General features: G+C 28.7%; 2 protein-coding genes across 5 annotated transcripts in view; both read right to left on the reverse strand.

Moving 5' to 3' along the window:
- Positions 1–1,973, reverse strand: part of LOC113378743 (protein Teyrha-meyrha-like) — a 148,896-nt gene extending 146,923 nt beyond the window's left edge. For both annotated transcript variants that reach the window (XM_026619323.1, XM_026619322.1), the window contains exon 1: positions 1,839–1,973. The gene's annotated coding sequence lies outside the window, so the exon portion shown is untranslated. The remainder of the gene's footprint in view (positions 1–1,838) is intronic.
- Positions 1,974–3,311: 1,338 nt separating this feature from the next.
- LOC113377551 (MAP kinase-interacting serine/threonine-protein kinase 1) overlaps positions 3,312–22,803 on the reverse strand; it is a 407,140-nt gene continuing 387,648 nt past the window's right edge. Inside the window, exons 1-10 of one of the 3 annotated variants that reach the window (XM_026617911.1) lie at positions 15,429–15,452; positions 9,246–9,419; positions 8,515–8,648; positions 7,964–8,071; positions 7,745–7,872; positions 7,269–7,410; positions 6,957–7,050; positions 6,777–6,877; positions 6,467–6,690; positions 3,312–5,837 (exon numbers count right to left, since the gene is read on the reverse strand). In XM_026617911.1, coding sequence (XP_026473696.1) covers positions 5,144–5,837; positions 6,467–6,690; positions 6,777–6,877; positions 6,957–7,050; positions 7,269–7,410; positions 7,745–7,872; positions 7,964–8,071; positions 8,515–8,648; positions 9,246–9,357 — 1,737 coding nt within the window. In that variant the 5' untranslated portion in view covers positions 9,358–9,419; positions 15,429–15,452 and the 3' untranslated portion in view covers positions 3,312–5,143. Of the gene's footprint in view, positions 5,838–6,466; positions 6,691–6,776; positions 6,878–6,956; positions 7,051–7,268; positions 7,411–7,744; positions 7,873–7,963; positions 8,072–8,514; positions 8,649–9,245; positions 9,420–9,545; positions 9,677–15,428; positions 15,453–22,803 lie in introns of those variants that run through there. The other 2 variants (XM_026617910.1, XM_026617909.1) reach the window with 2 other exon arrangements.

Raw genomic sequence — 22,803 nt, forward strand, 5'->3', positions numbered from 1 at the left:
TTAAATCAGATAGTTAGGACAAAATATACATCATTTCATTTATTTATTTTATTATATATCTTTAGAAAATATTCCTAGTACATATACCGTTGGGAGTATCTACTAATTTCTAATCAGTATTATATTACCCATAAATATTGTTAGCAGTCTCTACTTATTGTTTTTGTATAAACAAATCGCAGAATAATTACGATATATATGACATTTTCTTATTTCTAATTTTACTTGGAATGAAAATTCATTTATTTCTAAAATAGCAATATTTTTTATTAAAAATATTTTTTTGTTTCAGATTTTTTAAAATACATATAAAATCTTATTACTTCATTAACGCTCAAATCAAGGTAAAAATGAATGATTTTTTATTTCTGAAATGATTTAACGGCTCACCTCTTTCAGCAGTCAAAAATGACACGTCTGTTACAAAATATTGTATGGTCAAATCAAGGAAATGAAAATGAAACATATCAAAATAAAATTAATTAAGAAGTTTAACAATACCCACAAGATCATGTACTTCTCTGGTAACTTCATATTTTAATTTTGCATTATTTATATGTGCCCTATAGTTTTCCTTTTTATCGTTGAAAAATGTAAATACAATGATTTTTTGAACAAAAATAACTCAGAAGTCATAAGATTCATTAGTACAAAAAAATAATATACACTATCGTGTATAAACAACGAAAGTACTTAGTTTAAATAATAGCAATAATTTCCCGTCAAAGAAAAAGAGCATAAACATTGGTATTAATTATTCAATTATCACATAAAAATTGTAAATTCTCCAGAAATCATTTTAAGAACAATTTGCAGTTTCGGCATTATTAACTTTTCTATTATTTGAAACATGACATCACTACTTCTAGCAGTTTAATCATTTACAAATAAAAATATTTAAAATACTTGTTCGGCAACCATTTAATAAAAATAATACTTTTTATCATAATCAGATCTTCACTACGTGAATTGCCAAAAGCAGTTATAAAATCTGTATTTATTTTTAATTTTAATGAACAATGACAAACTTTAAAATAATAAAACGACCCACATTTTTGTTCGTTTTAAATAGATTCTTGACGAATTGGCTACTTTTTTCAAAAAAAAAAACTCATGAAACCTACACTTTACATAAGCATTAGAAAATGATTTGTTAGCAAAGATTTGTTCACCTACACCTGTCTAAAGTAATAAGAATTGCGCAAATAGTATTATTATTAATTAAATAAAGGGAAATATATAACCGAAAATTTTGTTTGTTCGAAATGGATCTGAATCATTGGACATGGCATAATATTATGATCTTTCCTGTAATTAATAAAATTTATGAATAAGCAATATTTTAATACCGCCTTCTCGTGGGTTACATATATGGACCCGTGTATCAATAACTCAACTTTGGTCGGTCCAACTTTTGTGGTCAAATCGAAAAATTAAAGCCCAAAAGTAGCTTATAGAAGTATCGTTTTATTTATATTGAAATAAAATATGGATGTTTAAAAATATCAACCGGTCATGTAATTTCTAGTGATTAATAATTAACAAAATTATTAAATATGCAATATATTAATAGCATCAATATCAGATGTTTTGTTCAAATATTTTTTTAAACATTGAAATAATAAAAATTTCGATTTATAGTCACGCAAAATAGTTTTACATTTTGAGTTTAAAGTTATTTATTGTTTATCAAATAAATTGAAATTTAAATTAAAATCTACAGCACGTATTTCAATTCAAAGACCGAAAGTGAACAATTCGTCCCTGCTTTCTATAAAACTAAAAATCCAGTAATGCTTTTATATTATAAACAAGATACCATAATTACTACTCATTACCTTGACTTTCCAAATCAATATTTTATAAATGTGTTTTCTTCAAATTCTTCCTGACATCTGCCACCTTGTCCAACAAACTAAAATGTGCGTCTCAGCTGAACGTTGTTGGAAGGAGAATCTTCTACAACCAGCTTGTTTCAAACTGCGATATCTGGTAATTCACATTAAAAGTTAAACAAAAGCGAAACTATTATATATGAATATATATGTATATATACTATTATATGACCTTGAATTTGATGTTGATATAATATATATTAGTAACCTATTTTCTATCCCAAACTCAGGACAGTTCGTAAACAGTTTCGATATCTTACTAAATAATATTATTCAAATTTATTTGTGTTTTGTTGTAATGTTGAAAAATATATATTTACTATAGTGCACATTCTCATACGATGTAGAAATAGTGTTTTTATTATTTATAATATAAGAATACCAAATCTTATATACCACTGAATCAAAGATAGAATATTACCCGAAACATATGGATTTCAAATAAATTTTTAAAACATTCATACATTTTTTTATTGATGTAACACCTGATACGTAGAATTCTGTATTGATGATGAGAAATAAATTATAGATGTTTCGAGACAGTGAACGTCAAATTTAAATGTATGAAATAAAGTTTATACAAAAAGCAGAGGGTAGTGTGTTTATAATCACATATTTCAAATGTACAATAAATAAAGTGCCTATATATATATATATATATATATATATATATATATATATATCCACATATATGAATGCATATACTCACACATATAATCTTTCAAGATATGAACACGCCACTCTTTTTCTTGCACTATTTTGTTTAAGGATTTTAAAGTTACATATTTTTCGAGATCATGTTTTTCAATTATTTGTGAACACTGAAGATGAGTCAAAACAAGACTTGAAACGTATGCTAATAAAGACATTCATTCCTCATTATTAATTTTTTTTTCTTATTGGTTGAATGCTCAAAAACATTTTATCGATCATATATACACACACTCATTTAGTAATGTTATGTACAAATTTTATAATTGTTACATTTTTACTTCTATTGAACTTTATATTAAATTAAAAAATAATTTCGTATACACCGGCCACATAGAACGGTACGTTGAAATGTTTTGAGTAATAACAATGTTTCAAAATCTCGACAATGCTTTCTTTTATTTGACGCCCTCCAAGATTCATTCTTACATTTCAATATCAAAATCAACTATTCTTTATAAACAGTACTTCAGATATATATACTATTACATTTTTACTATTTCAATGTTCATATTCTCAACATTCTACAAAATCTTTTCCTATTTTATTTGATGCAACCTTCCAAGAGTTTATCTTTAATATTTGAAAATTATTTAATTTTTATAAATCTGAAATATTTTTGGTTTTAGAACAAAATTGAAATTTTGTTCAACATTCACAAGCGTTCCGAAATAAAACAACAGATTGAATTAACAATTTTTTTTCCAAATTCATTACAAATTCAATCATCTTCCAATGTGATACATTTATATCAATATAAAATGGCACCTTATCAATACAATCATTTTCTCTTACATTTTAAGTTCCAACATGACATAAACTTACATATTGCTATTTTATACATTGTTTTGGTATGATTACTTTTATTATAGTATTTTTAATTTTATATTTGTACTTTAAGATTTATTTATTTTTAGAATTATACAACCTTTCTAGAGAAAAAATATTTTCAACATTGTGCATAAGAGTTTGGTGTTTTTATTGAATTTTGTATGTACAAATACATATGTATCAGTTCACACATTATAAAAATGAAAATATATTACAAAAATATCTGTAAAATACAAATAGAAATAACTATTAGATAACAATGTAATTTGCATCATAAAACACTGAGCTGTGACTACTCATTACTAAATCTATCAACACAATCTTATACTTATGCTTATTATTTTCAGTCATTATAAAAATTATTTGTTACTTAAACTTACTGTCACTAGATAAACAAACTTGAGTATAAGTCCTAATTCATAAAAATATCTATCAATTCTCCATTTAAAATTCAACAAATGACATTGTTACTTATTAGTATGAAATGAAAACAAATGTTAATGTTCAGTGGTCAAGATTGGACTAAATGTCAAAAATAAGATGTCAAAACTTAACTGGAATCATTAAAACTTTCAATTCGTTCAAATATTCTGGCCAAGGGCGAGCATCGTACTAAAATAATTGATAAGTAGAATAAAGTTATACAAGTGCTGACACATAAAGGAAGACCAAGACATCCTAGATTGAATTGGAGACTATTACTAAATTTCACACAAGAGCAGTTTCAAAACTATTTGAAACCTTTAATACAGTATCTCCACCACAAATCAATTCCGCAACGTACAAAAATATTAAATCATGCACTAACAATGCACATGACCTCATATAATCTTTAATGGAACAAATATCACATGACCAAAATAATTTGGCCACTCTATCTTCTTTTTCATAAAAAAAATAAAACTCGGTACAGTATGCCAACTAACAATAGTAACATTATATTGTAAACTGCTTATTAAACACATGGCATTCTATAACTGTTAATCATTTTGTGACCAACGTCCGATGTTTTCTCTCATAGACAACTACACTAATTGTAAGATTGATTCTGATTGTAAATTGTACACTTAAAGAATTCATAATAAAAAATAAAAAAAACAAAGCAATAAAGACGTTATATCTCTTGGGCTTATATCATAATAACTATTATTTACATAAAGATATTTATTAAATATTTCACTTCTTCAATCACTTTAAGGCTTGCTTTAAAAAATCTCTTCATAATTTTTCCAAGTTTATTGTTAAGTTTGGCTTTCTTGGAAGTCATAACAGCTAGGTTTCTTAGTCAAATGAAATATACAATCAACCCTTCTCTTCACGAAAAGGTATTATTTAAACACTAATAAAAAAAAGAAAGACTTAACTTCTTGTGGAAAAAATCAACGGATGTCAATCAAACTTAAATTAATAACTACAGTGAAATATTAATGACTTAGCAGGGAACAATGAAACAATATTCATTGTTTTTATAGACAATCACAAATAGAAATAATATAACTTGAATCCAAATGATCACAGAAAAATAAACTTGTTAGCTTTCAATTCAACTTCTTTGATATCAGCTTAATATTTTAAATTTGTAGCAATATATGTTTTAAATGATTTTTTATGTTTTGTCACAAAAATGACTTTTACAAGAATTTTATATTCCTTGCATAGTACATGATGTTTGTAAAATAGTATTGAACTTTATTCTAGTGCTCCGATCATGCACCGGAATACTTTTGCATGGAGCGCCTTTGCAACAATTTTGACTCACTGGGTGGCGATAGTCCAAAAACATTTGCACTTTCAGATGAAATGTGAAGCATTTTATTTGTATCTCTTAAATTCAAAGGCTCATCTATTTGTGCCTCACAAATACCATTCATAACATTAATACACCCATTTCTCCAATTTTTTACATCCATATCACTCGAATGATCCCGAAAATGTCGCCCAAATTGTTTTGTGGGCAATTTTCGATTTCCACTTAGTGCCGATATTTCTGTTTGAGACTTTGCATGTAAAGCAGAACGATCACGCCAATTTTCAGACTTCATAGACTTGGCATCAGTTATAATTTTGCCATTAGTCATTTTATAGGAATCGAATGAATTATTAGGAGAATTATCAAAGATGTTTTTCTTTGAAGAATTATTGCTATCGTTCAATGGAATCAATTTTGATTGAGTAATTTGTAAACCATCCATATTTTTTAATGTTTCAGCCTCAAATTCTGTAGGTTGTGTATGATTTTCAATATCACTGGAACATTCTTCCTCCAAACTATCTTTAGCATATATGTTTGATCTCTCACACACTAAGTAATCATTGTTCATAGAAAAATGTTGCAATATCACCTTATTAACAGCCATTGCTGATTCAGCAAACTGAGAAAGTTCTCTTGCAGATTGATTCCTATAATACATAATATAGTGAATAAAGGCGTTTTCAATATTTATGTATCCATCCATGCACCTTTAACGATCTTGCAAAACCCATGCAGAAAATTTACATTGACTGAAGTTATTAACTCTAGTTAATAATAATATGAATGATGTAAAGCAACTTACCATTTCTGTAACAGCATGATGTAAATGATAAACCCAAGCACAAATAACACCAATACACAAAATGTAAAGCATTTGTGAAATACATATGTCTATTATGATCGCTAACAGTTAAATATGTTTATGTATAAACAGAAACAATAAAGCAAAAATAAAAAGAAAAACCTTTTACTCATGTGTATGTTTTGCATAAAGATAAGCATATGATCACATGTGAATAATAGTTTGATACAGCATTACAAAAAAACTACTTATGCAGACATTATTTTAGGACAGATACAAATGACAGCATACAATTATGAATAAGTAATAAATGTGTGTAATAAATCGATGCACTAATGAAAGATAGATACCTAATGAAATATTAACAAGCAATTATCAAAACAGAACTACAGATGTATAACAAATCACCACCTAAGAAGAATTAATACTATCAAGCAAATTAAAAAAAAAAAATCAAAGAATTTAATCACTAACCTTCTGATAATTCCAGCTGTTTTCAATGGTCGTTCTTTTTGAGTTCCTTCCCTCAATGCCTCAGTAAGCCATGGATGTTCCAAAACTGCTGTGGCACTTAACCTTTGAGATGGCTCTCGTCTCAACAAACCATTGATCAAATCTTTGGCACCTGAACTTACTTCTCCCCATTCTGCTTCAGGAAAATCATAATAACCATCCTGAATGGAATGGAATAAAAGGTCCTAGAAAAAATATTAGCTTTAGTACTAATTAAACAAACAAATGTGTATTCAAATAGCAAAACTCAATTTGTCATCTTAATTTTTACCTGGCATGATCTACAATTTTCTCCTCTATTCCAACCGCAATCTGACTCACAATTGCCATAGAAAGGTGGATAACCACAGAGAAGTATATAAGCAATCACACCTAGAAATCAAATAATTTCACTTATAAATATTGTATACAACAAAAAGAAAGCTAATCAAAAGCATTATTCAGAACTCACCCAAAGACCAGAGATCACAGCGCTTATCATAATAATTAGCTTCACCCACAAATAGTTCTACAACTTCTGGTGCCATGAATTCAGCACTACCAACCTAAAAGCAAAATTTTATTAGTTGTTGCTTTCGATTTAATTGTTATTGTACTAATTAAGCGTATCGCACTGAGTAAATTAGATCAACTACTTTTCACAGTATACTAACATATATTAACCACACACTATTAATCATATTAATTATTTTTCATCCAATTGTTAATTGTTTTCACACTACACAATTGTTTTTTACATACTTCATAAACTAAATATACTCACAGGTGTCAACAGTTGTGGGGTAGCCAAAGGTGAGGATAAACTCGTATTAAATTTTATTCCAGATCCAAGATCAAAGTCACAAATTTTTATAGGACACAGCGTATCTTTATTAACACATAGAATATTCTCTGGTTTCAAATCCCTAAGAATGGTTTCTCACTTTAATTTACTAGCACACAAATATTGATTATGATAAATTAAAATAATAACTTCTGTATTAATATTTTATTTAGTAATAAAGAAAAGTAAATTGCACAATGCACTGAAGCAAATTATTATAATTATCTACTACTATAGTGAAACATTTTAACAGTACTTTATTTAATCATTTTTCACAAAATGAAAAAAATAAAAGGGAAAAATTGTAATAATTGAGTATTTTTCATTTTAATGCTGTGATTATAGTATGCCATAATAATTAGCCAATTTTTGATAGGTTTTTTTGAAAAGATTTCTGCTTTAATTCAATACTATACCTATGTGCAATTCCTTTCTTATGAAGAAAGTCTAAAGCAGAGGCCATTTCCTTAATAATTTGCGCCGCTTCATACTCCGAGAATGAAACATGTTCTTGGATACGTGCTAGTAGTTGTCCTCCATTAATCTATAAATATCAATTATATGTAATAAAACTATAAATAATAAAAACTTATTAGTAATATTAAGATTTTATTTCCAACCTAAAATTATGTTACCTTTTCAAAAACAAGATAAAATTTCTCATCATCTTCAAAAAATTCCATCAATTGAATAATTCCTGGATGTCCTTGGCAATGATGAAAAGTTTCTACTTCACGAAATACCTAAATATAAGAGAAATAATTTATAAATAAATTTGAAATGCATAAAAAAAATTACTTCTATTTTGTAATAAATTTAACTGTTTTTATTATATGAACAGCAATCAGAACTTAAGAATTCTAAACTAAGGACTTAAATAACATCGGTTTTATAGATGGCAACCCAAAGGTTTACCCTACTTCTATGTGATAAATTTTTATTATTACAGTTTTTACAAATTAATTATTGATGAATTTGTTACTAATTCAGCAATACCAATATAAGAACTATTTTTACTAGGAAACATATTGCTATCTAAATTTCCAAGTGAAAACCGATATCAATACCGCTTGAATTCAGGCTGCTCGAGGCGGGTATCGAACCTGAGACCTCTGATCCGAATCCCATAGTTCTAACCATTAACTCACGGGCGAGCCCAAGATTTAAATAAGACAAAAATATTTACCCGAGCTCTGGCGTGGCCCGGAACCTTGTCTATTATCTTCACAGCATACTCAATGTCCGTAATGATGTTAACACACGTTTGTACACTGGCGTATGCTCCTTCACCCAACACTTCTGCCGTCAGTTTGTACAGGTCTAGGAAAAAAAATTAAAGTATTTCTATTGCATGTCCAACATATGTAATCATTTAAATACAGTTTACAAAAAAAAAAATTTAAAAAATTCGTCGATCCTAAATTGCAGTCTACGAAAATTGAAAATAGGTTTAAATTATATCATAAACTTAAATTTTATCATAAACGAAACATTGAAACAGTTATCAAGATCATACACGTCCTTGGTCGTACGCATGAGCAATATTTTAGTGTTACAAGTAATGCTTTGTCAGTATAAGATCAAATTTATCTTAATCTTTGATAATACCCAGGAAAATAATTAGACGTTCCAACTAAAGCTTTATGATATAAAATTTTATTCCATAAATGTATATTTTATATTTTACCGATTACTCATAGAAAATCTTGCGTGGCGAAGGCATTTCCGATAACGCAATTAACAGTCATAAAATTTTGATAATTTTCTCTTCTCTTCTCTTCTCTTCTCTTCTCATCTCTTCAAAGCAATAACCATTTCAAAAAATAGAATCAACGTTAACCAAATGCCGCCAACTTGTTGATCAAATTAATCATTTGTCGGTTGGAACAACAATGTCAAATTGAATTATCAACTTACCTTGGAAACATGAAGACACCAAAGAAGACCCTGTACGCTTCTTTTTCTTACGACGTCTTCTAGCCTCTTCCTGACGCCTCGAAAGCTCGGCTTGTCTTTCTGCTTCTGTCATTGTCACTACGTTTTCAGTCTCAGAAGGCGTCGAGCCTTCCGCACTGCTATTCCGGTTAACTTCTGCAAAAAATATTTTTATTTAGTTACATTTATAATCATTTGTTAAATTAAACAGTCCATGGATGATTAGAAGTGAGACTAATAATAATTAAAGAATAAAAGGGATTTCAAGAATATTAACCTAACCTTCCATTGCGAAGTGACAGCACACAGTGTGACAATGTGAAATGTAATTTTGGTTACTCGGACCTCATTGTACTAGCTTGCAATACTGAATATTTTAGAGTAATAACTGTTATCGGTAATGTCAAGGTCAAGAGTAGAATAAAAATTGAACTGGACCTTACATTGTCATGTAGACAAAGATAGAAAAATTTGAAATTCGCACTATGAAAGTGCGAATACATATTTAGATGAATTAACCATATATGCTCAAAATAAACACGCATAAGCAGATTGTGAGATTTGATTTCCCGATAACTAGGATTCAGTAACAAACAAGTAATTAATAAGTTATTCATTTTCACGTATTACTAAAACGTAATCTTTACATACTTACTCCAGTTTATTTAAAGTTCTACAGTTATCGCTATTTTTATATTAAAAACAGTATTTTAATGAGATACTAATTTTTATCATTATTTGATATTGCATATCAAATATGCAAATAATTTTTTACGTAATGGTATACAATTGCAATAATTTCCACACGTAATGATTGGCACACGAATTACCTTATCAAGTTTTCAATTATATATTGCATTATCATCAGCAATAAAACAAATTAAACAATCGCAAAAATATATTCAATAATGTGTTTGTATGATATTGCACGATGCACTAATATGAGCAATAACATATTATTGAATTAATGATGCGGCACATGAAATCCAGCCACGTATTTCATCATGCGACCCCTTATGGCAACATTTAGGTCTTATTACACATAGAAATTTTATATATAATAAATTTTAATACATATTAGTGTATCAAATCATTAGCTCATAAAGCAAATAAGATTTTTAAGTAAATTAAAAATTAAGGAATTTAAAAAAAAACATGTATTCAAACTACTTTCAAAATGTAGTAGACACTTGGTTTCGGAACAACGTAAATCTAATAATCGTTGCCTTTAGGCAAATTGCTGAAACCTATCCCGTACCAATTATTTTATTAATTCAAATTTAAAAATAAAAAAAAATACATTTTTAGAGAATTTATATATTTTTTTTAAAAAAAAAAAAGCAATCACGATGCATAGCTATTTTAGAGAGAAAATATCGAAGCTCGTAAGCGCTGCGTCACAGATCTTCAGTCGAAAATTATAAATTTTGATGCGGAGAAAAATAAACAAAATTTGTACTTATGTTTAAAATTTCTATGAGGTATCTGATAATTTGATATGCATATTACCAATGATAATTTTGGTAAATCCGTGCTCCCGAACCGTCGACGAAAATTTGTATCCGTACATACGTACACACACAGAATTTTTTCCTAAGTATGCCAAAATGTTCATAAACTTTTGAAACGTAAAAATATGCAAAAATTTTCATTCTAGACTTTTTTGCGATTACTATAACTTACCCCACGACAAGTTAATAAAATGTAAGTCGTGTTAAAATACAATAAAGCAGCAAAACAATATGTCGTAAAGATGTATAATCTATATCGCGTTCTAATACATCTACCTATTTTAAAAGTTCATTCATTATATGCAACTAGATATAATCACCTCATTTCAAAAATACTCATCATGCGTCGTCGACGCATCGTTATTTCCCCACTAACATTTATGTAAACGTGCCAGAAACATTTATTCTAATACATTACTCGTACAATTCGGGACAGTATTTCCCGCTCAATTAATAGACAACTTATGGTTAGCGGCTGTCCTGCCGCACGTGGCCCACGAGTTATAGATCGCAAAATCGTAGAATCGGAGATCTCGAGAGCTAATAAAACGTTCATTTTTAAGTGCGAGCCTTGAAAAAGACGACAATTTTGACGGTTCAAGAACTTATTGAACAAGCTTGTACTACCAGAATAGCAAATGATACGAAATGGGTTGCGGAAGTGTCTCATGTGAACGTGCGAAGAAAGAAAATGAATAGATCTGAGCACGCCTTCGCATACGTAGATGACCGAATGCGTTAACGCAGGTCAAACACCGCACTTACACGGCACTGCCGTCGCCCGCTGCCTGCTGCCGTTGCCTGGTTCCTCGTCGATGTTGTTATTAATAAGTGCGTTTCTACTAGTGATGTGCCAAGTCGAATCAAGTGATTCGAATCATTCAAATCAAGCCTTTAACGACGTGATTCGAATCAGATTTTACTTGATTCGAATCAACTCGTATCAAGCCGCGAAATATTTACTGTGTACATGTATGAACACAAATTTTCATAAATATAAAAAAAATGTTTTAATTTAATTCAATATTATAATAATATAAATAATAATAATAATAAATATAAAAAATAAATCTTGAATTAAATCATGCGAGTCACCCGGCTTTAATACGCTTAAATGTATCACACGACTTCAATTTATATGACTTTAACCGCATTCATTGTCTAACAATACCATCCGAGTTCCTATGACTCAAACCGACTTATTCCGACTTCAAGTCGTTATGAATTCATCCGAGTTCCTATGACTCAAACTGACTCATTTCGACTTCAAGTCGATATGAATTCATCCGAGTTCCTATGACTCAAACCGACTCATTTCGACTTCAAGTCGATATGAATTCATCCGAGTTCCTATGACTCAAACCGACTCATTTCGACTTCAAGTCGATATGAATTCATCCGAGTTCCTATGTCTCAAACCGACTCATCCCGACTTCAAGTCGTGATGAATTCATCCGAGTTCCTATGACTCAAACCGACTCATTTCGACTTAGAGTCGATATGAATTCATCCGAGTTCATATGACTCAAACTGAATCATTCCGACTTGAGTTCGAAACATGTGTCCGTGTTTTAGCGTATCGACTTATCGAGATGCAGTGCGTATGGGTCTTTATTTTTGACTAAGCGTTGAGAGCAAATTTGTTAATGAAATATTAAAAACTCATTTAGATAATAAATACGCGATCTAGATTTTAATTATTATCAAAATAAACTACACAACGAGTTTTATACACATACAAAATTATCATATTTTAATTATGCAAGTAATGGCAAAATCACACAATAATATCAATCTTTACAGTAGTGGATTGAATTTTAAGTTATTCGTGAGACGTTAGATTCAGCTCCCTGTTTAGATTAGATCTAAACAATCAATAATATACACATGCATTCGTTCGACGTAAGATTAAGAATATTGATTTATATGCTTTAGCGATAGAGAGAAGTGTTTGGTTATATTTTACTGTAAATTCACTTGAAATATTAGTTATATTTGTAGCTAGTTTATTATTATATATATATAATATAACTGTATTCATCTCTGCACTTTTTGGAATTAATTGCTTACTAAATTAATTAATTCACTTATAAAATTATTAAAATGATATTATTTCTTCTCTTAAATTATAATTGTTCATATATGAACTTGATTCGAATTGATTCGAATTGATTCGAATCATGATTCGAATCAGGTTTTTTTCTGATTCGAATCACTCGAATCAGAAATTTTCGAGTCGGAACACCACTAGTTTCTACTATTGCAGTCGAGAACCGAGAGTCTCGACTTAGTTGAGATTCATATATGCATGACACAAAGGCAATGTGCGTGCTATAAATTATTTGCAAGCGATCAATGACAACAACTCTATAAACATTTAAATTTATAACGTTAAATTGCTTCGACTACAAAATCTCCAAGTAGTACTAAAAACTTCTGTTGGATAAACACAACCTGAAATGTGTTTACTACGAATATAGATATACTGATAAGATTTGTTTTTATTCGCGCATATGTAGATATTTATATACATGGTGTAACCGTTATGCGAAAGAATTGCTACAAGCAGAAAACACTTAGAAACAATAATACATTCAATTTTTGCCTATTACCCACTATTATTGATTTTTCAATTTCATCAAATGCAGTAAATTCTGCGATGCAACTCGTTAGCTACATTCTGAAATATCTTCAAAGATTTTTAAAAGTTTTACATAACATCACATTAATCATAACAAAATAGATAATAATGAGTTATTGTTGAATATTTCCTGTTGCCATAGTAATAATTTTCTTCATATTTGACATATGAACAAATTATTTGTCATCAGATATGATATGACATAAAAATATATTTTTTTGATGTATGATCGATGTATCATGCAAATCAAATAATTTCACTAAAATTAATACATTGTATATATAAATACAGTAGAAGTCCTTTAGTCCGGCTTGCTCGTGACCCCTGTATCAGACTATCGAAAGTTCCGGACTATCAGGCAGTAATTATAAAAACAATTAGGTTAATAATTAAACAACGAAATCAGTAGGAATACAAACAAGAAAGGTTATTTTACATTGATTAGAGCATATATTTAAAACATTTTTAAATTTTAAATTTATAGCTGAAACATTTTTGATTTTTATAAAAAATAAAATTTTATGATTTCTAGTTTCTGATTGAGAGTTAGTGCTATGCGTTTTATTTTCGTTTTTCACCTTTTTTGAATACCAAGGCTTAATTTCAGTAGAGTAACTTAAAAAAAACTTCCGAATACTTCGTAAAACGTAGGGGCTACGTATTTCGTAGAACATACTTCGTTCATAAACCTAGACACAAGGGAATTTACTAAGGACAACGATTGCCAAGAAATATCGAGTCCTTGGAGTCCTTGGAGTCCTCTCTTCGGGCGTTTTTATTGGCTATGAAAGTACATTTTTGTGCAAAAACTAAATTTTCAAAAAAAAAGCGGATTATCGGGCATTCCGAAGTGTCGGGTGCCGGACTACAGGACTTTTACTGTATGTATATATATATATATATATATATATATATATATACGAGGTGTGTTCAAAAAGTACCCGGAATTACTAATAATTAAATTTCGCGGGTCTGGAGTGTCTGATTGTCAAAATTTTTTTTTATTGTGTTGGTATACATGCCCCTAAAGTATGATGAAATTTTCAGCTATATTCACTGTTTACTTTGTCTGTGGTAGTCGCTAAGGTTCGACGTGTTTTTCTGAGCTCGGCGATTTTACAATAGAAGAATTGAAAAGTCAAAGAATTTGTATTAAATTTTGCGTAAAAAATGAAATAAAGTGTTGCAAAGTGCAAAAATTCACCAGATATGGCTCCGTGTAACTTTTTTCCTATTCCCAAAGTTGAAGAGACCCATGAAAGGACGGCGGTTTTCCTCGATTGAAGAAAATCGCTGAGAGTGCTCAAGGACATATCAAAAAGTGAATATCAAGGGTGCTTCGAAAATTGGAAAAACGCTGGCATAAGTGTATTATATCTGGGGGGGACTACTTTGAAGGGGACCACATTAATGTAGACGAATAAATAAATATTTTTTTGAAAAAACGAAAATTCCGGGTACTTTTTGAACAGACCTCGTATATATATATATATTAGGGTGGTCCTTAATATGGACATACATATATCGAATTTCCTTGCTCCCAAGGGCTCAAATGGTTCCAAATTGATAAAAAACAATTCTCTGAAAGTTTTAGCTCTTAATATTAACTTTTAGATAGTGCGCAATTCAATCAATCTTCTTATGGAAATAGCATGGAAAAAATTTTGAAAATTAAAAAAAAATTTTTAGGTGTAACTTAGCGACAAATGAATTAAAATTTTCATTCTTTATTGAAATTTGACGCTCTGCAAAATTTTTGAAAATTTTTTCATGCTATTTCCATACAAAACTTTGATTGAATTCAGCTCTATCTAAAAAGACATTTTAGTCTTTGGGAGCAAGGAAATTCGAAATTGTCCATATCAAGGACCACCCTAATTTATTTATATATATATATATATATATATATATATTTGTATGTGTGACTATACCCACAATTTTTAACCAGAGCTGAACCATAAGTGTCTTAACTATTTAAATCAATCAACAACTCAAGATTATAAACACACTTACAAAACTATCATGTTCTGCATCACGTATACTGTGGATCTTTACAATGCACTATATAATTCGACATAAAAAATAACTATACGTTTTTCAAGCGACTGTGAAAGATCATTCTGCGTCTCAGCACAGTGTAACACTTATGACCGGTTTCATCATTATGCTAGGTTAGGCTCTATCTCTCGAACCATCCAAGCCCGAGAGATAGGCCTATCTGCTGATAAACATTGTTTTCAAACGATTGCATAGATAATGACAATAAAAATATTTAAAGCAGGTATTCAGCCATATATGATTCCAATCAGCATAAATAACGTGAATACGTTATGTCTAAAATTTCGGTTTATTTTAATCGTCATACCTCAATATAAGAACACAAGTCACATCTTTCGCAGAAATTTTGCTTTGTGAAACTTTCAGAATTAAAAATAGCTAATAATAGCAAATGTGCCATTCCTGAGTAAGCTTGAACAAGTTTGATCTAAGTATAGATTTCATTATAGCGAATTCAAACTGCTTAATGGGAGATGAGAAAAAATAGAATAGAGTTTAATGCCCTTTATAAAATTAATTGTTCAGTTGTAACTGATTAAGATTAATATTTATATATTAATATTATGTGAAAGCATATGAGACAAACCAACAACCATAGGCTATGTATATCTAGTAAAATATTAATTATAAATATGATATAATATAATAATTGAATATTTACCACAAGTGTAAAATTTATAAAGCGTTTATGAAACTTTGAAGCAATGCCTAAAAGTAATGAAAGTTCCATTTAATATAGAGGTCTCTGTTTGTATAAAAATCTTGACAAAAATGTTAGAAAAAGGTCAGTTCCAAAAAGTTATAATTTATGTTTCTTTCCATCTAATAATGAGATCAAGACCCTTCCATATGTGTTGGTTGCTTTGTGTTATAAACTATCAACGAACCGAAACGACAAGGAATTGAATACAATATAATGCTTTGATACCATATTAAAACAAATGTATGTAAATTAAGACAATTCCTGCAGAAGATGGTATTTTCGACAATGTCTCAAGCGTATCAGGCTAGATATGTAAATTGTTTCCTTGACAGCGAAGCTTGGCTTGGTTGGAACGTTGAGAATGGGGTATCAAAATGACATATTCAAATAAAAGTAGATATTCAAGTAAAAAAATATAATACGATCCCTAGAACAGGATGTTCTTGATATAAAAAAATGTTATAAAAAATTTTGAACTATGATGAGAATCCCTATTCGAGTTATACACTGTTATATATATATATCTGGAACAATATGTTCGTAGCACGATATAATCGTTTTTATTTGATCAATTGAAAGTGTAATTAGTTTGTATTAAAAATTATTCTAAGATCAGTAAGATTAGTTCACGTGGATTCATAAAGTAATTTTTAAAAATTTGTAAATAAATTAATTCGTCAATGAATTTTAATTTATGATAAATTAATAAAATAGTAAGTCACAAACCTCTACGATACGATATAACTGTTTTTATTTGATCAATTGAAAGTGTAATTAGTTTGTATTAAAAAATTATTCTAAGATAGGTAAGATCAGTTCACGTGGATTCATAAAGTAATTTTAAAAATTTTTTGAATAAATTAATTCGTCACTAAATTTTAATTCATGATAATTTAATAAAATAAGTAAGTCACAAATCTTTATACTCAATTATTCTCACATTACGTTATAAGAAAACCAATGTTAGATATCGATGGTTGAGTTTCCACACTTGAAAATTAAATTACGCGTAAATACAAGTAATATGTGTTTAAATTTCATCATTTTTTCTTAACCGTTCAAACGCAGTTCTATTTACAAATACGTAGAAAATCTAGACCATTTTTCAAGAAATATTACTCATTATGTTTTTAGAACAATTAGTCATCGCATTATTTAGTATAATGCATATATAATATGTACATATATGTGTTTATAATCATATGCACGTTTTTGCATATTAGATAGTGATAAAAGAAAATTAGTCTAGGTATAATATATTGCATATTAAAATTGTTTGTGCTTTTTTAAAGCTTTTCGTGCGATAAAATTGGTTTATCAAAATAATTCTGGAGTTACTGATTTTCGTAAAATAAAACTTGTATTTAATTAAATGTAGTATGAATTTGCATGAAAATGGATATTCATTTATGCGCCCTAGACTGTAAAATTAAAGTGAAGAATTTGGAACTAAACATGTTTTTTACAGAAGAAAAATCAATATATTTACTTATTTAAATTTATTAATATACTGTCAATATTCAATGCAAATTTTATATTTTTTGTTACATATTTTCACAAAATTCATACAAATCTATTAGTGTTTTTTTTAACACGTAAATCGCCACGATAATATAAAAAAAAATCATGTAACTTTATTAGATGATTTAGTTAAAAAAGTCAAGTCAAGGAAACAACATGTTAGAAAAATGATTATTTTACCAAAATTCCTGGAAAACACTATTTTTTATGTCATACATATGACTGACGTGATAAACAATATTTAAACTTTGTTTTTAAATTGCTCCTAAATTTATCAATTTTATATAATAATTTATCTATTTTTCTTTAATATTTCTATTTAATTCCTGCCTTTTCTACTTAATATTTATCCTAAATTTGTATATATTTTATATATTCACAACTAATTAGTGTTGAACGTATATGCACTTTATTAAATCAAATGCATATACACATATAAATGTACAAATATGTATGTTTTTTTATAAAATAAATTGTGTGGTAAGTTTTCTATATTTTATTTTGTTTTATTTTTTATTATTTTGCTGTTTTGGTTTAAATTTACATTAATAAATTGATAAATTGAAATTTTTTATTTATTTTCAAATTGCTCTTAAATTTATATATGCTATTTAATATTTACTCTATTTTTCTCTAATTTATTAGAGCTCCTACTATTTAATTCCAGCTTTGTTTATTTAATATTTAATCTGAATTTGTATTTTTTTTTTATATTTTCAAATATAAACAAATACGCACATACATGTGTGTGTTTTTCTCTTTTTTGTTTAATAATTTGTGTGGTAAGTTTTCTACACTACTTTATTTTTTTTTATATTCTTCATTATTTTTGTACAGTTTTGTATATTATTTCAATTGCACAACTGAGTTTTTTTTACATTTGCTTTTACATACCTTATTTCGTTATTTTATGATGATCATCATTTTAGATATTCATTATATTATCGCTACATCATGTGTTGTAGTTTTTCGAATAATAAAGAGCCAAACTCGGATTCGAAATGTATAAAACATAATTTTTCTTTCTAATATTTGGAGGAAGTCTGTTAAAAAGCTTTACCGTCTAATATATTATACATGTTCAATATATATTAAATTGACGTAATTATAATTTATCTCATTTGTTCTTTTCTTCGGTCCATGACCTTTCGCATTACTGCACATATCCTATGTTTGTACGTATTTATATCTATCATGCTATATGCCCACGTCATTTCGTATTGACGTCACACCGCGTTTAAGAAAGATTCACATCAAACAGACATCAAGTCTGTGCGCTGTAGGTGCAGCAAACTATTTTCCCTCGCTACAGTAAAAGCCATAAACTAGATGATATATTGAAAAATTTATAATCCGTAGCAAAAGCGATTGTTGACCTATAGCTGGCTGAATATGAAACGTTGGATTTTATGGCACTTGGTGCACAAAACCGGAAAGAATACTATCAATGATTTAAAAATCCGTGCGCAAGTCGATTTTGATAAACCGCACACATAGTGTAATGAATGCTCATAAAGAATTCAGTTGCTGAATATTTCATCTCCGGCTGATGTATCAATTTGTGTCCCTGATCTTTTAAACGATAGGTAATAAATTATTTCTTCCAAATAGTTTTCATTTTGGAACCCATTGGCCTGAGTGTTTTGACATTGATTTTAATTTACAAAAACCATTGCAGTAAATTTCAAAAACACGTTCCAAATTTATACTTCAGTAAATCATAACTCTAATCTAGTACCTAACTTTATCAAACAATATGTTAACATCATGTAAATTGTAATGCAAGTATAAGTGGAAATGAAGGAAATATCAAGAAGAAGATGCATACTAAAGCTGAGGTTAATTTAAGCATCAGAGGTCAATATATGCAAATCGTTTCAACAATTCGTCCTTCGTGCACAAATGAATACGGAAAACATATTAAAAAGATCTATATTCCACTCTTCACCAGGTTTAAGTGAATGTTTAATTTAGGATTAACATTAATAAATTACAAAGGGTTAAAGCCTATTTTGGCTACGAAAAACATTGAAAAAGAATCAAGCTTTTGACGTTAATTAAAATAGATATTTTTGATTATAAGAAATATTTGCTTCCAGATTTATATATAAAACATGAACAATAGAGATTGATTAGCCAGATAACTTAGATGACGTTTTCTAACAATGTTTCACATTATTTTAGGCATGATAATACTATTCAAATAGAGGATCAATATGCATTTTCGAATAAACTTGTTTATTACCTTACTACAAATTAACTGGATTATACGAAAACAAGATCAATAACTTGAAATTTTGATGTCTTGTAATTTCGTGTATATCGCCAAATTGATTTTTCTCAAAATAATATATATTTGACAGATTGTGAAATCTAACAATAAGTAAACAATTTCATATTATGATAAACAAGGCATAAGATAAGAGTAGAACGAGTATTTATATTTACTTTATCGATTCTTCCCAAGTCAGCATAAAACGAAATTATAATGCTTTCCAGAAATCAAATTGTTGTTGCACATATAAACAACTCATTGCATCAGCACACAAAAAATTTATTGCAAATTCACGAACAATGGGTTTTCGCAAAAAAAGAAGCTAAATTAGAAACAAATTAACTATGACAATAGGGAGATTGTTTAACGAGATTTTGCAGTTGCTAAGAAAAATTTCTAAAACACATCTGGAATTTGATGAATGGAGTAAAACAGTAAATATTTATAATCATAAGAAAGTTATCAGTTTTAACATCTAGTAGCGGCCATGTAACACTTGAGAATCGATATTTATGCTTTAAACGTTTAGATTTCTATTATTAACTAGAATGGTTTAAAAGAATGAGGCCGCTAACAAGTTGGTTTATCAATAAGTTAAAAATATCAGCAATTTTGAGACGAGGAAAACAGAAGAGAAATAGTTATTGATTATAAAAATTCAATCATTTAAGTAGAATGAACAAAGGCAAACATTTAACAACCATAACTCAATGGTCTGTTAATTTAGATTTATAAGATTATTTCATTACAAATTTTGAAAATGTTCTACAGCATACACACGTATATACGAGGTGTGTTCAAAAAGTACCCGGAATTACTAATAATTAAATTTCGCGGGTCTGGAGTGTCTGATTGTCAAAATTTTTTTTTATTGTGTTGGTATACATGCCCCTAAAGTATGATGAAATTTTCAGCTACATTCACTGTTTACTTTGTCTGTGGTAGTCGCTAAGGTTCGACGTGTTTTTCTGAGCTCGGCGATTTTTACAATGGAAGAATTGAAAAGTCAAAGAATTTGTATTAAATTTTGCGTAAAAAATGAAATAAAGTGTTGCAAAGTGCAAAAATTCACCAGATATGGCTCCGTGTGACTTTTTCCTATTCCCAAAGTTGAAGAGACCCATGAAAGGACGGCGGTTTTCCTCGATTGAAGAAAATCGCTGAGAGTGCTCAAGGACATATCAAAAAGTGAATATCAAGGGTGCTTCGAAAATTGGAAAAAACGCTGGCATAAGTGTATTATATCTGGGGGGACTACTTTGAAGGGGACCACATTAATGTAGACGAATAAATAAATATTTTTTTGAAAAAACGAAAATTCCGGGTACTTTTTGAACAGACCTCGTATATATATATATATATATATATATATATATATATATATATATATATATATTTAGATATTTATATATATTTATATCTTGTATCGCGTGTTCCTTATCAATTCTACCAACACAGTTAAATAAAAACAAAATAATATAATAAAACAGCGTCGTCACATATCAGTAATTGTTAACATGCGCGGTAAATTTTGAGAGCAACCTTGTCTGAATGAAATTTTTATTGAAACGAAGTCTGTTTCATTTTCAAGATAAAGTAAAAATAGGTCACAATCTAACATGATGATTGTTTCTTATATCTTAATTTGTGTTGAACATAAACACCGCCTATTTTACATTGTTGACAATGTTCAAAGTTAATGAGAACACGACTACCGATTAATAAACACTTGCTATGACGCAGGTCAAGGAACTCGAAGGCTTATACGCACTTATTGGATTTCTTCCATCGTCTTTAAAAATAATGAACTATTACACGTGAGAATCTTGGCGCACAATCGAACGTTATTAGGGGAATGAAAACTGAACTTAACCTAGTTCTGATTAGGACCCGGGATACTAATCCTCAGAAGACAATACATCAGTATATCCTAGAAACACTAAAATAGAAGTCATCAACATAGTCCACATTTCGAAAGATAACTATAACAATAACAACTCATTATAAAGAATGGTAATGTATAGCCCACAAGAAGTAATTATAAAGAATAGTTTACAATAAAATTACTCCCCGTAGGATTAGTTATAGTAATCGTCCAGAAATCTAAAATGAAAATTTTTGCATATCTTCACGTTTCGAAGCTTTCTGAACATTTTGGCATACCTTACAATTTGTTAGATAAAATGGATGTGTGTGCATACATGGATATAATTTTTCGTCCACGATTTGGGATGCAGGAATCAACCGATTTGAATGATTTAAAAAACATTCGTTTCGAAAATACGAAAATTAATGTGCAAAAAATAAGCTTTTTTGAAGATCATGCTTCATCTTCAAAAAAGCTTATTTTTGAATTAATTTGAATTATTTAATAAACATTTGCTTGAGGAAAGGATCAGTTTTTAGGAAGGCAAAATTAAAAAAAAAAAACATTTTAAAAAAATATATTTTTTTAAATTTCGAAAATGATCGGATTTCAATTCTAACTAAAATTCTAAAGCTCATTTATATACTTAAAATCAATTTTAATTTTACAATTCAGTTTTGAGATTTTCATTTCAAATCCAGTTTTGTTTATTTACTTTTCATTTAAACACATGTTAACGTTAACGTCCAATTTATAAACTTCGTCTCTAAGATACAATTATTCGTCTCTAAGATACGAATAATTTAAGTTACAGTACTTACAATAATCTATTTGATAACATTTATTATTCCTCAAATATTTCATTACGGTACGGGAAGTTCCAGCATTTGCTTTAAGGCACGAGATGCCATGTACTAGTTTTTACCTTAAACCATGGGTGTCAAACTCGCGGCCCGCGGGCCGC

The sequence above is a fragment of the Ctenocephalides felis genome, unplaced genomic scaffold, assembly GCF_003426905.1.
Source record: "Ctenocephalides felis isolate EL2017-DRISC unplaced genomic scaffold, ASM342690v1 CF-g0.4_SCAFFOLD_01886, whole genome shotgun sequence".
Lineage (NCBI taxonomy): Eukaryota > Metazoa > Arthropoda > Insecta > Siphonaptera > Pulicidae > Ctenocephalides > Ctenocephalides felis.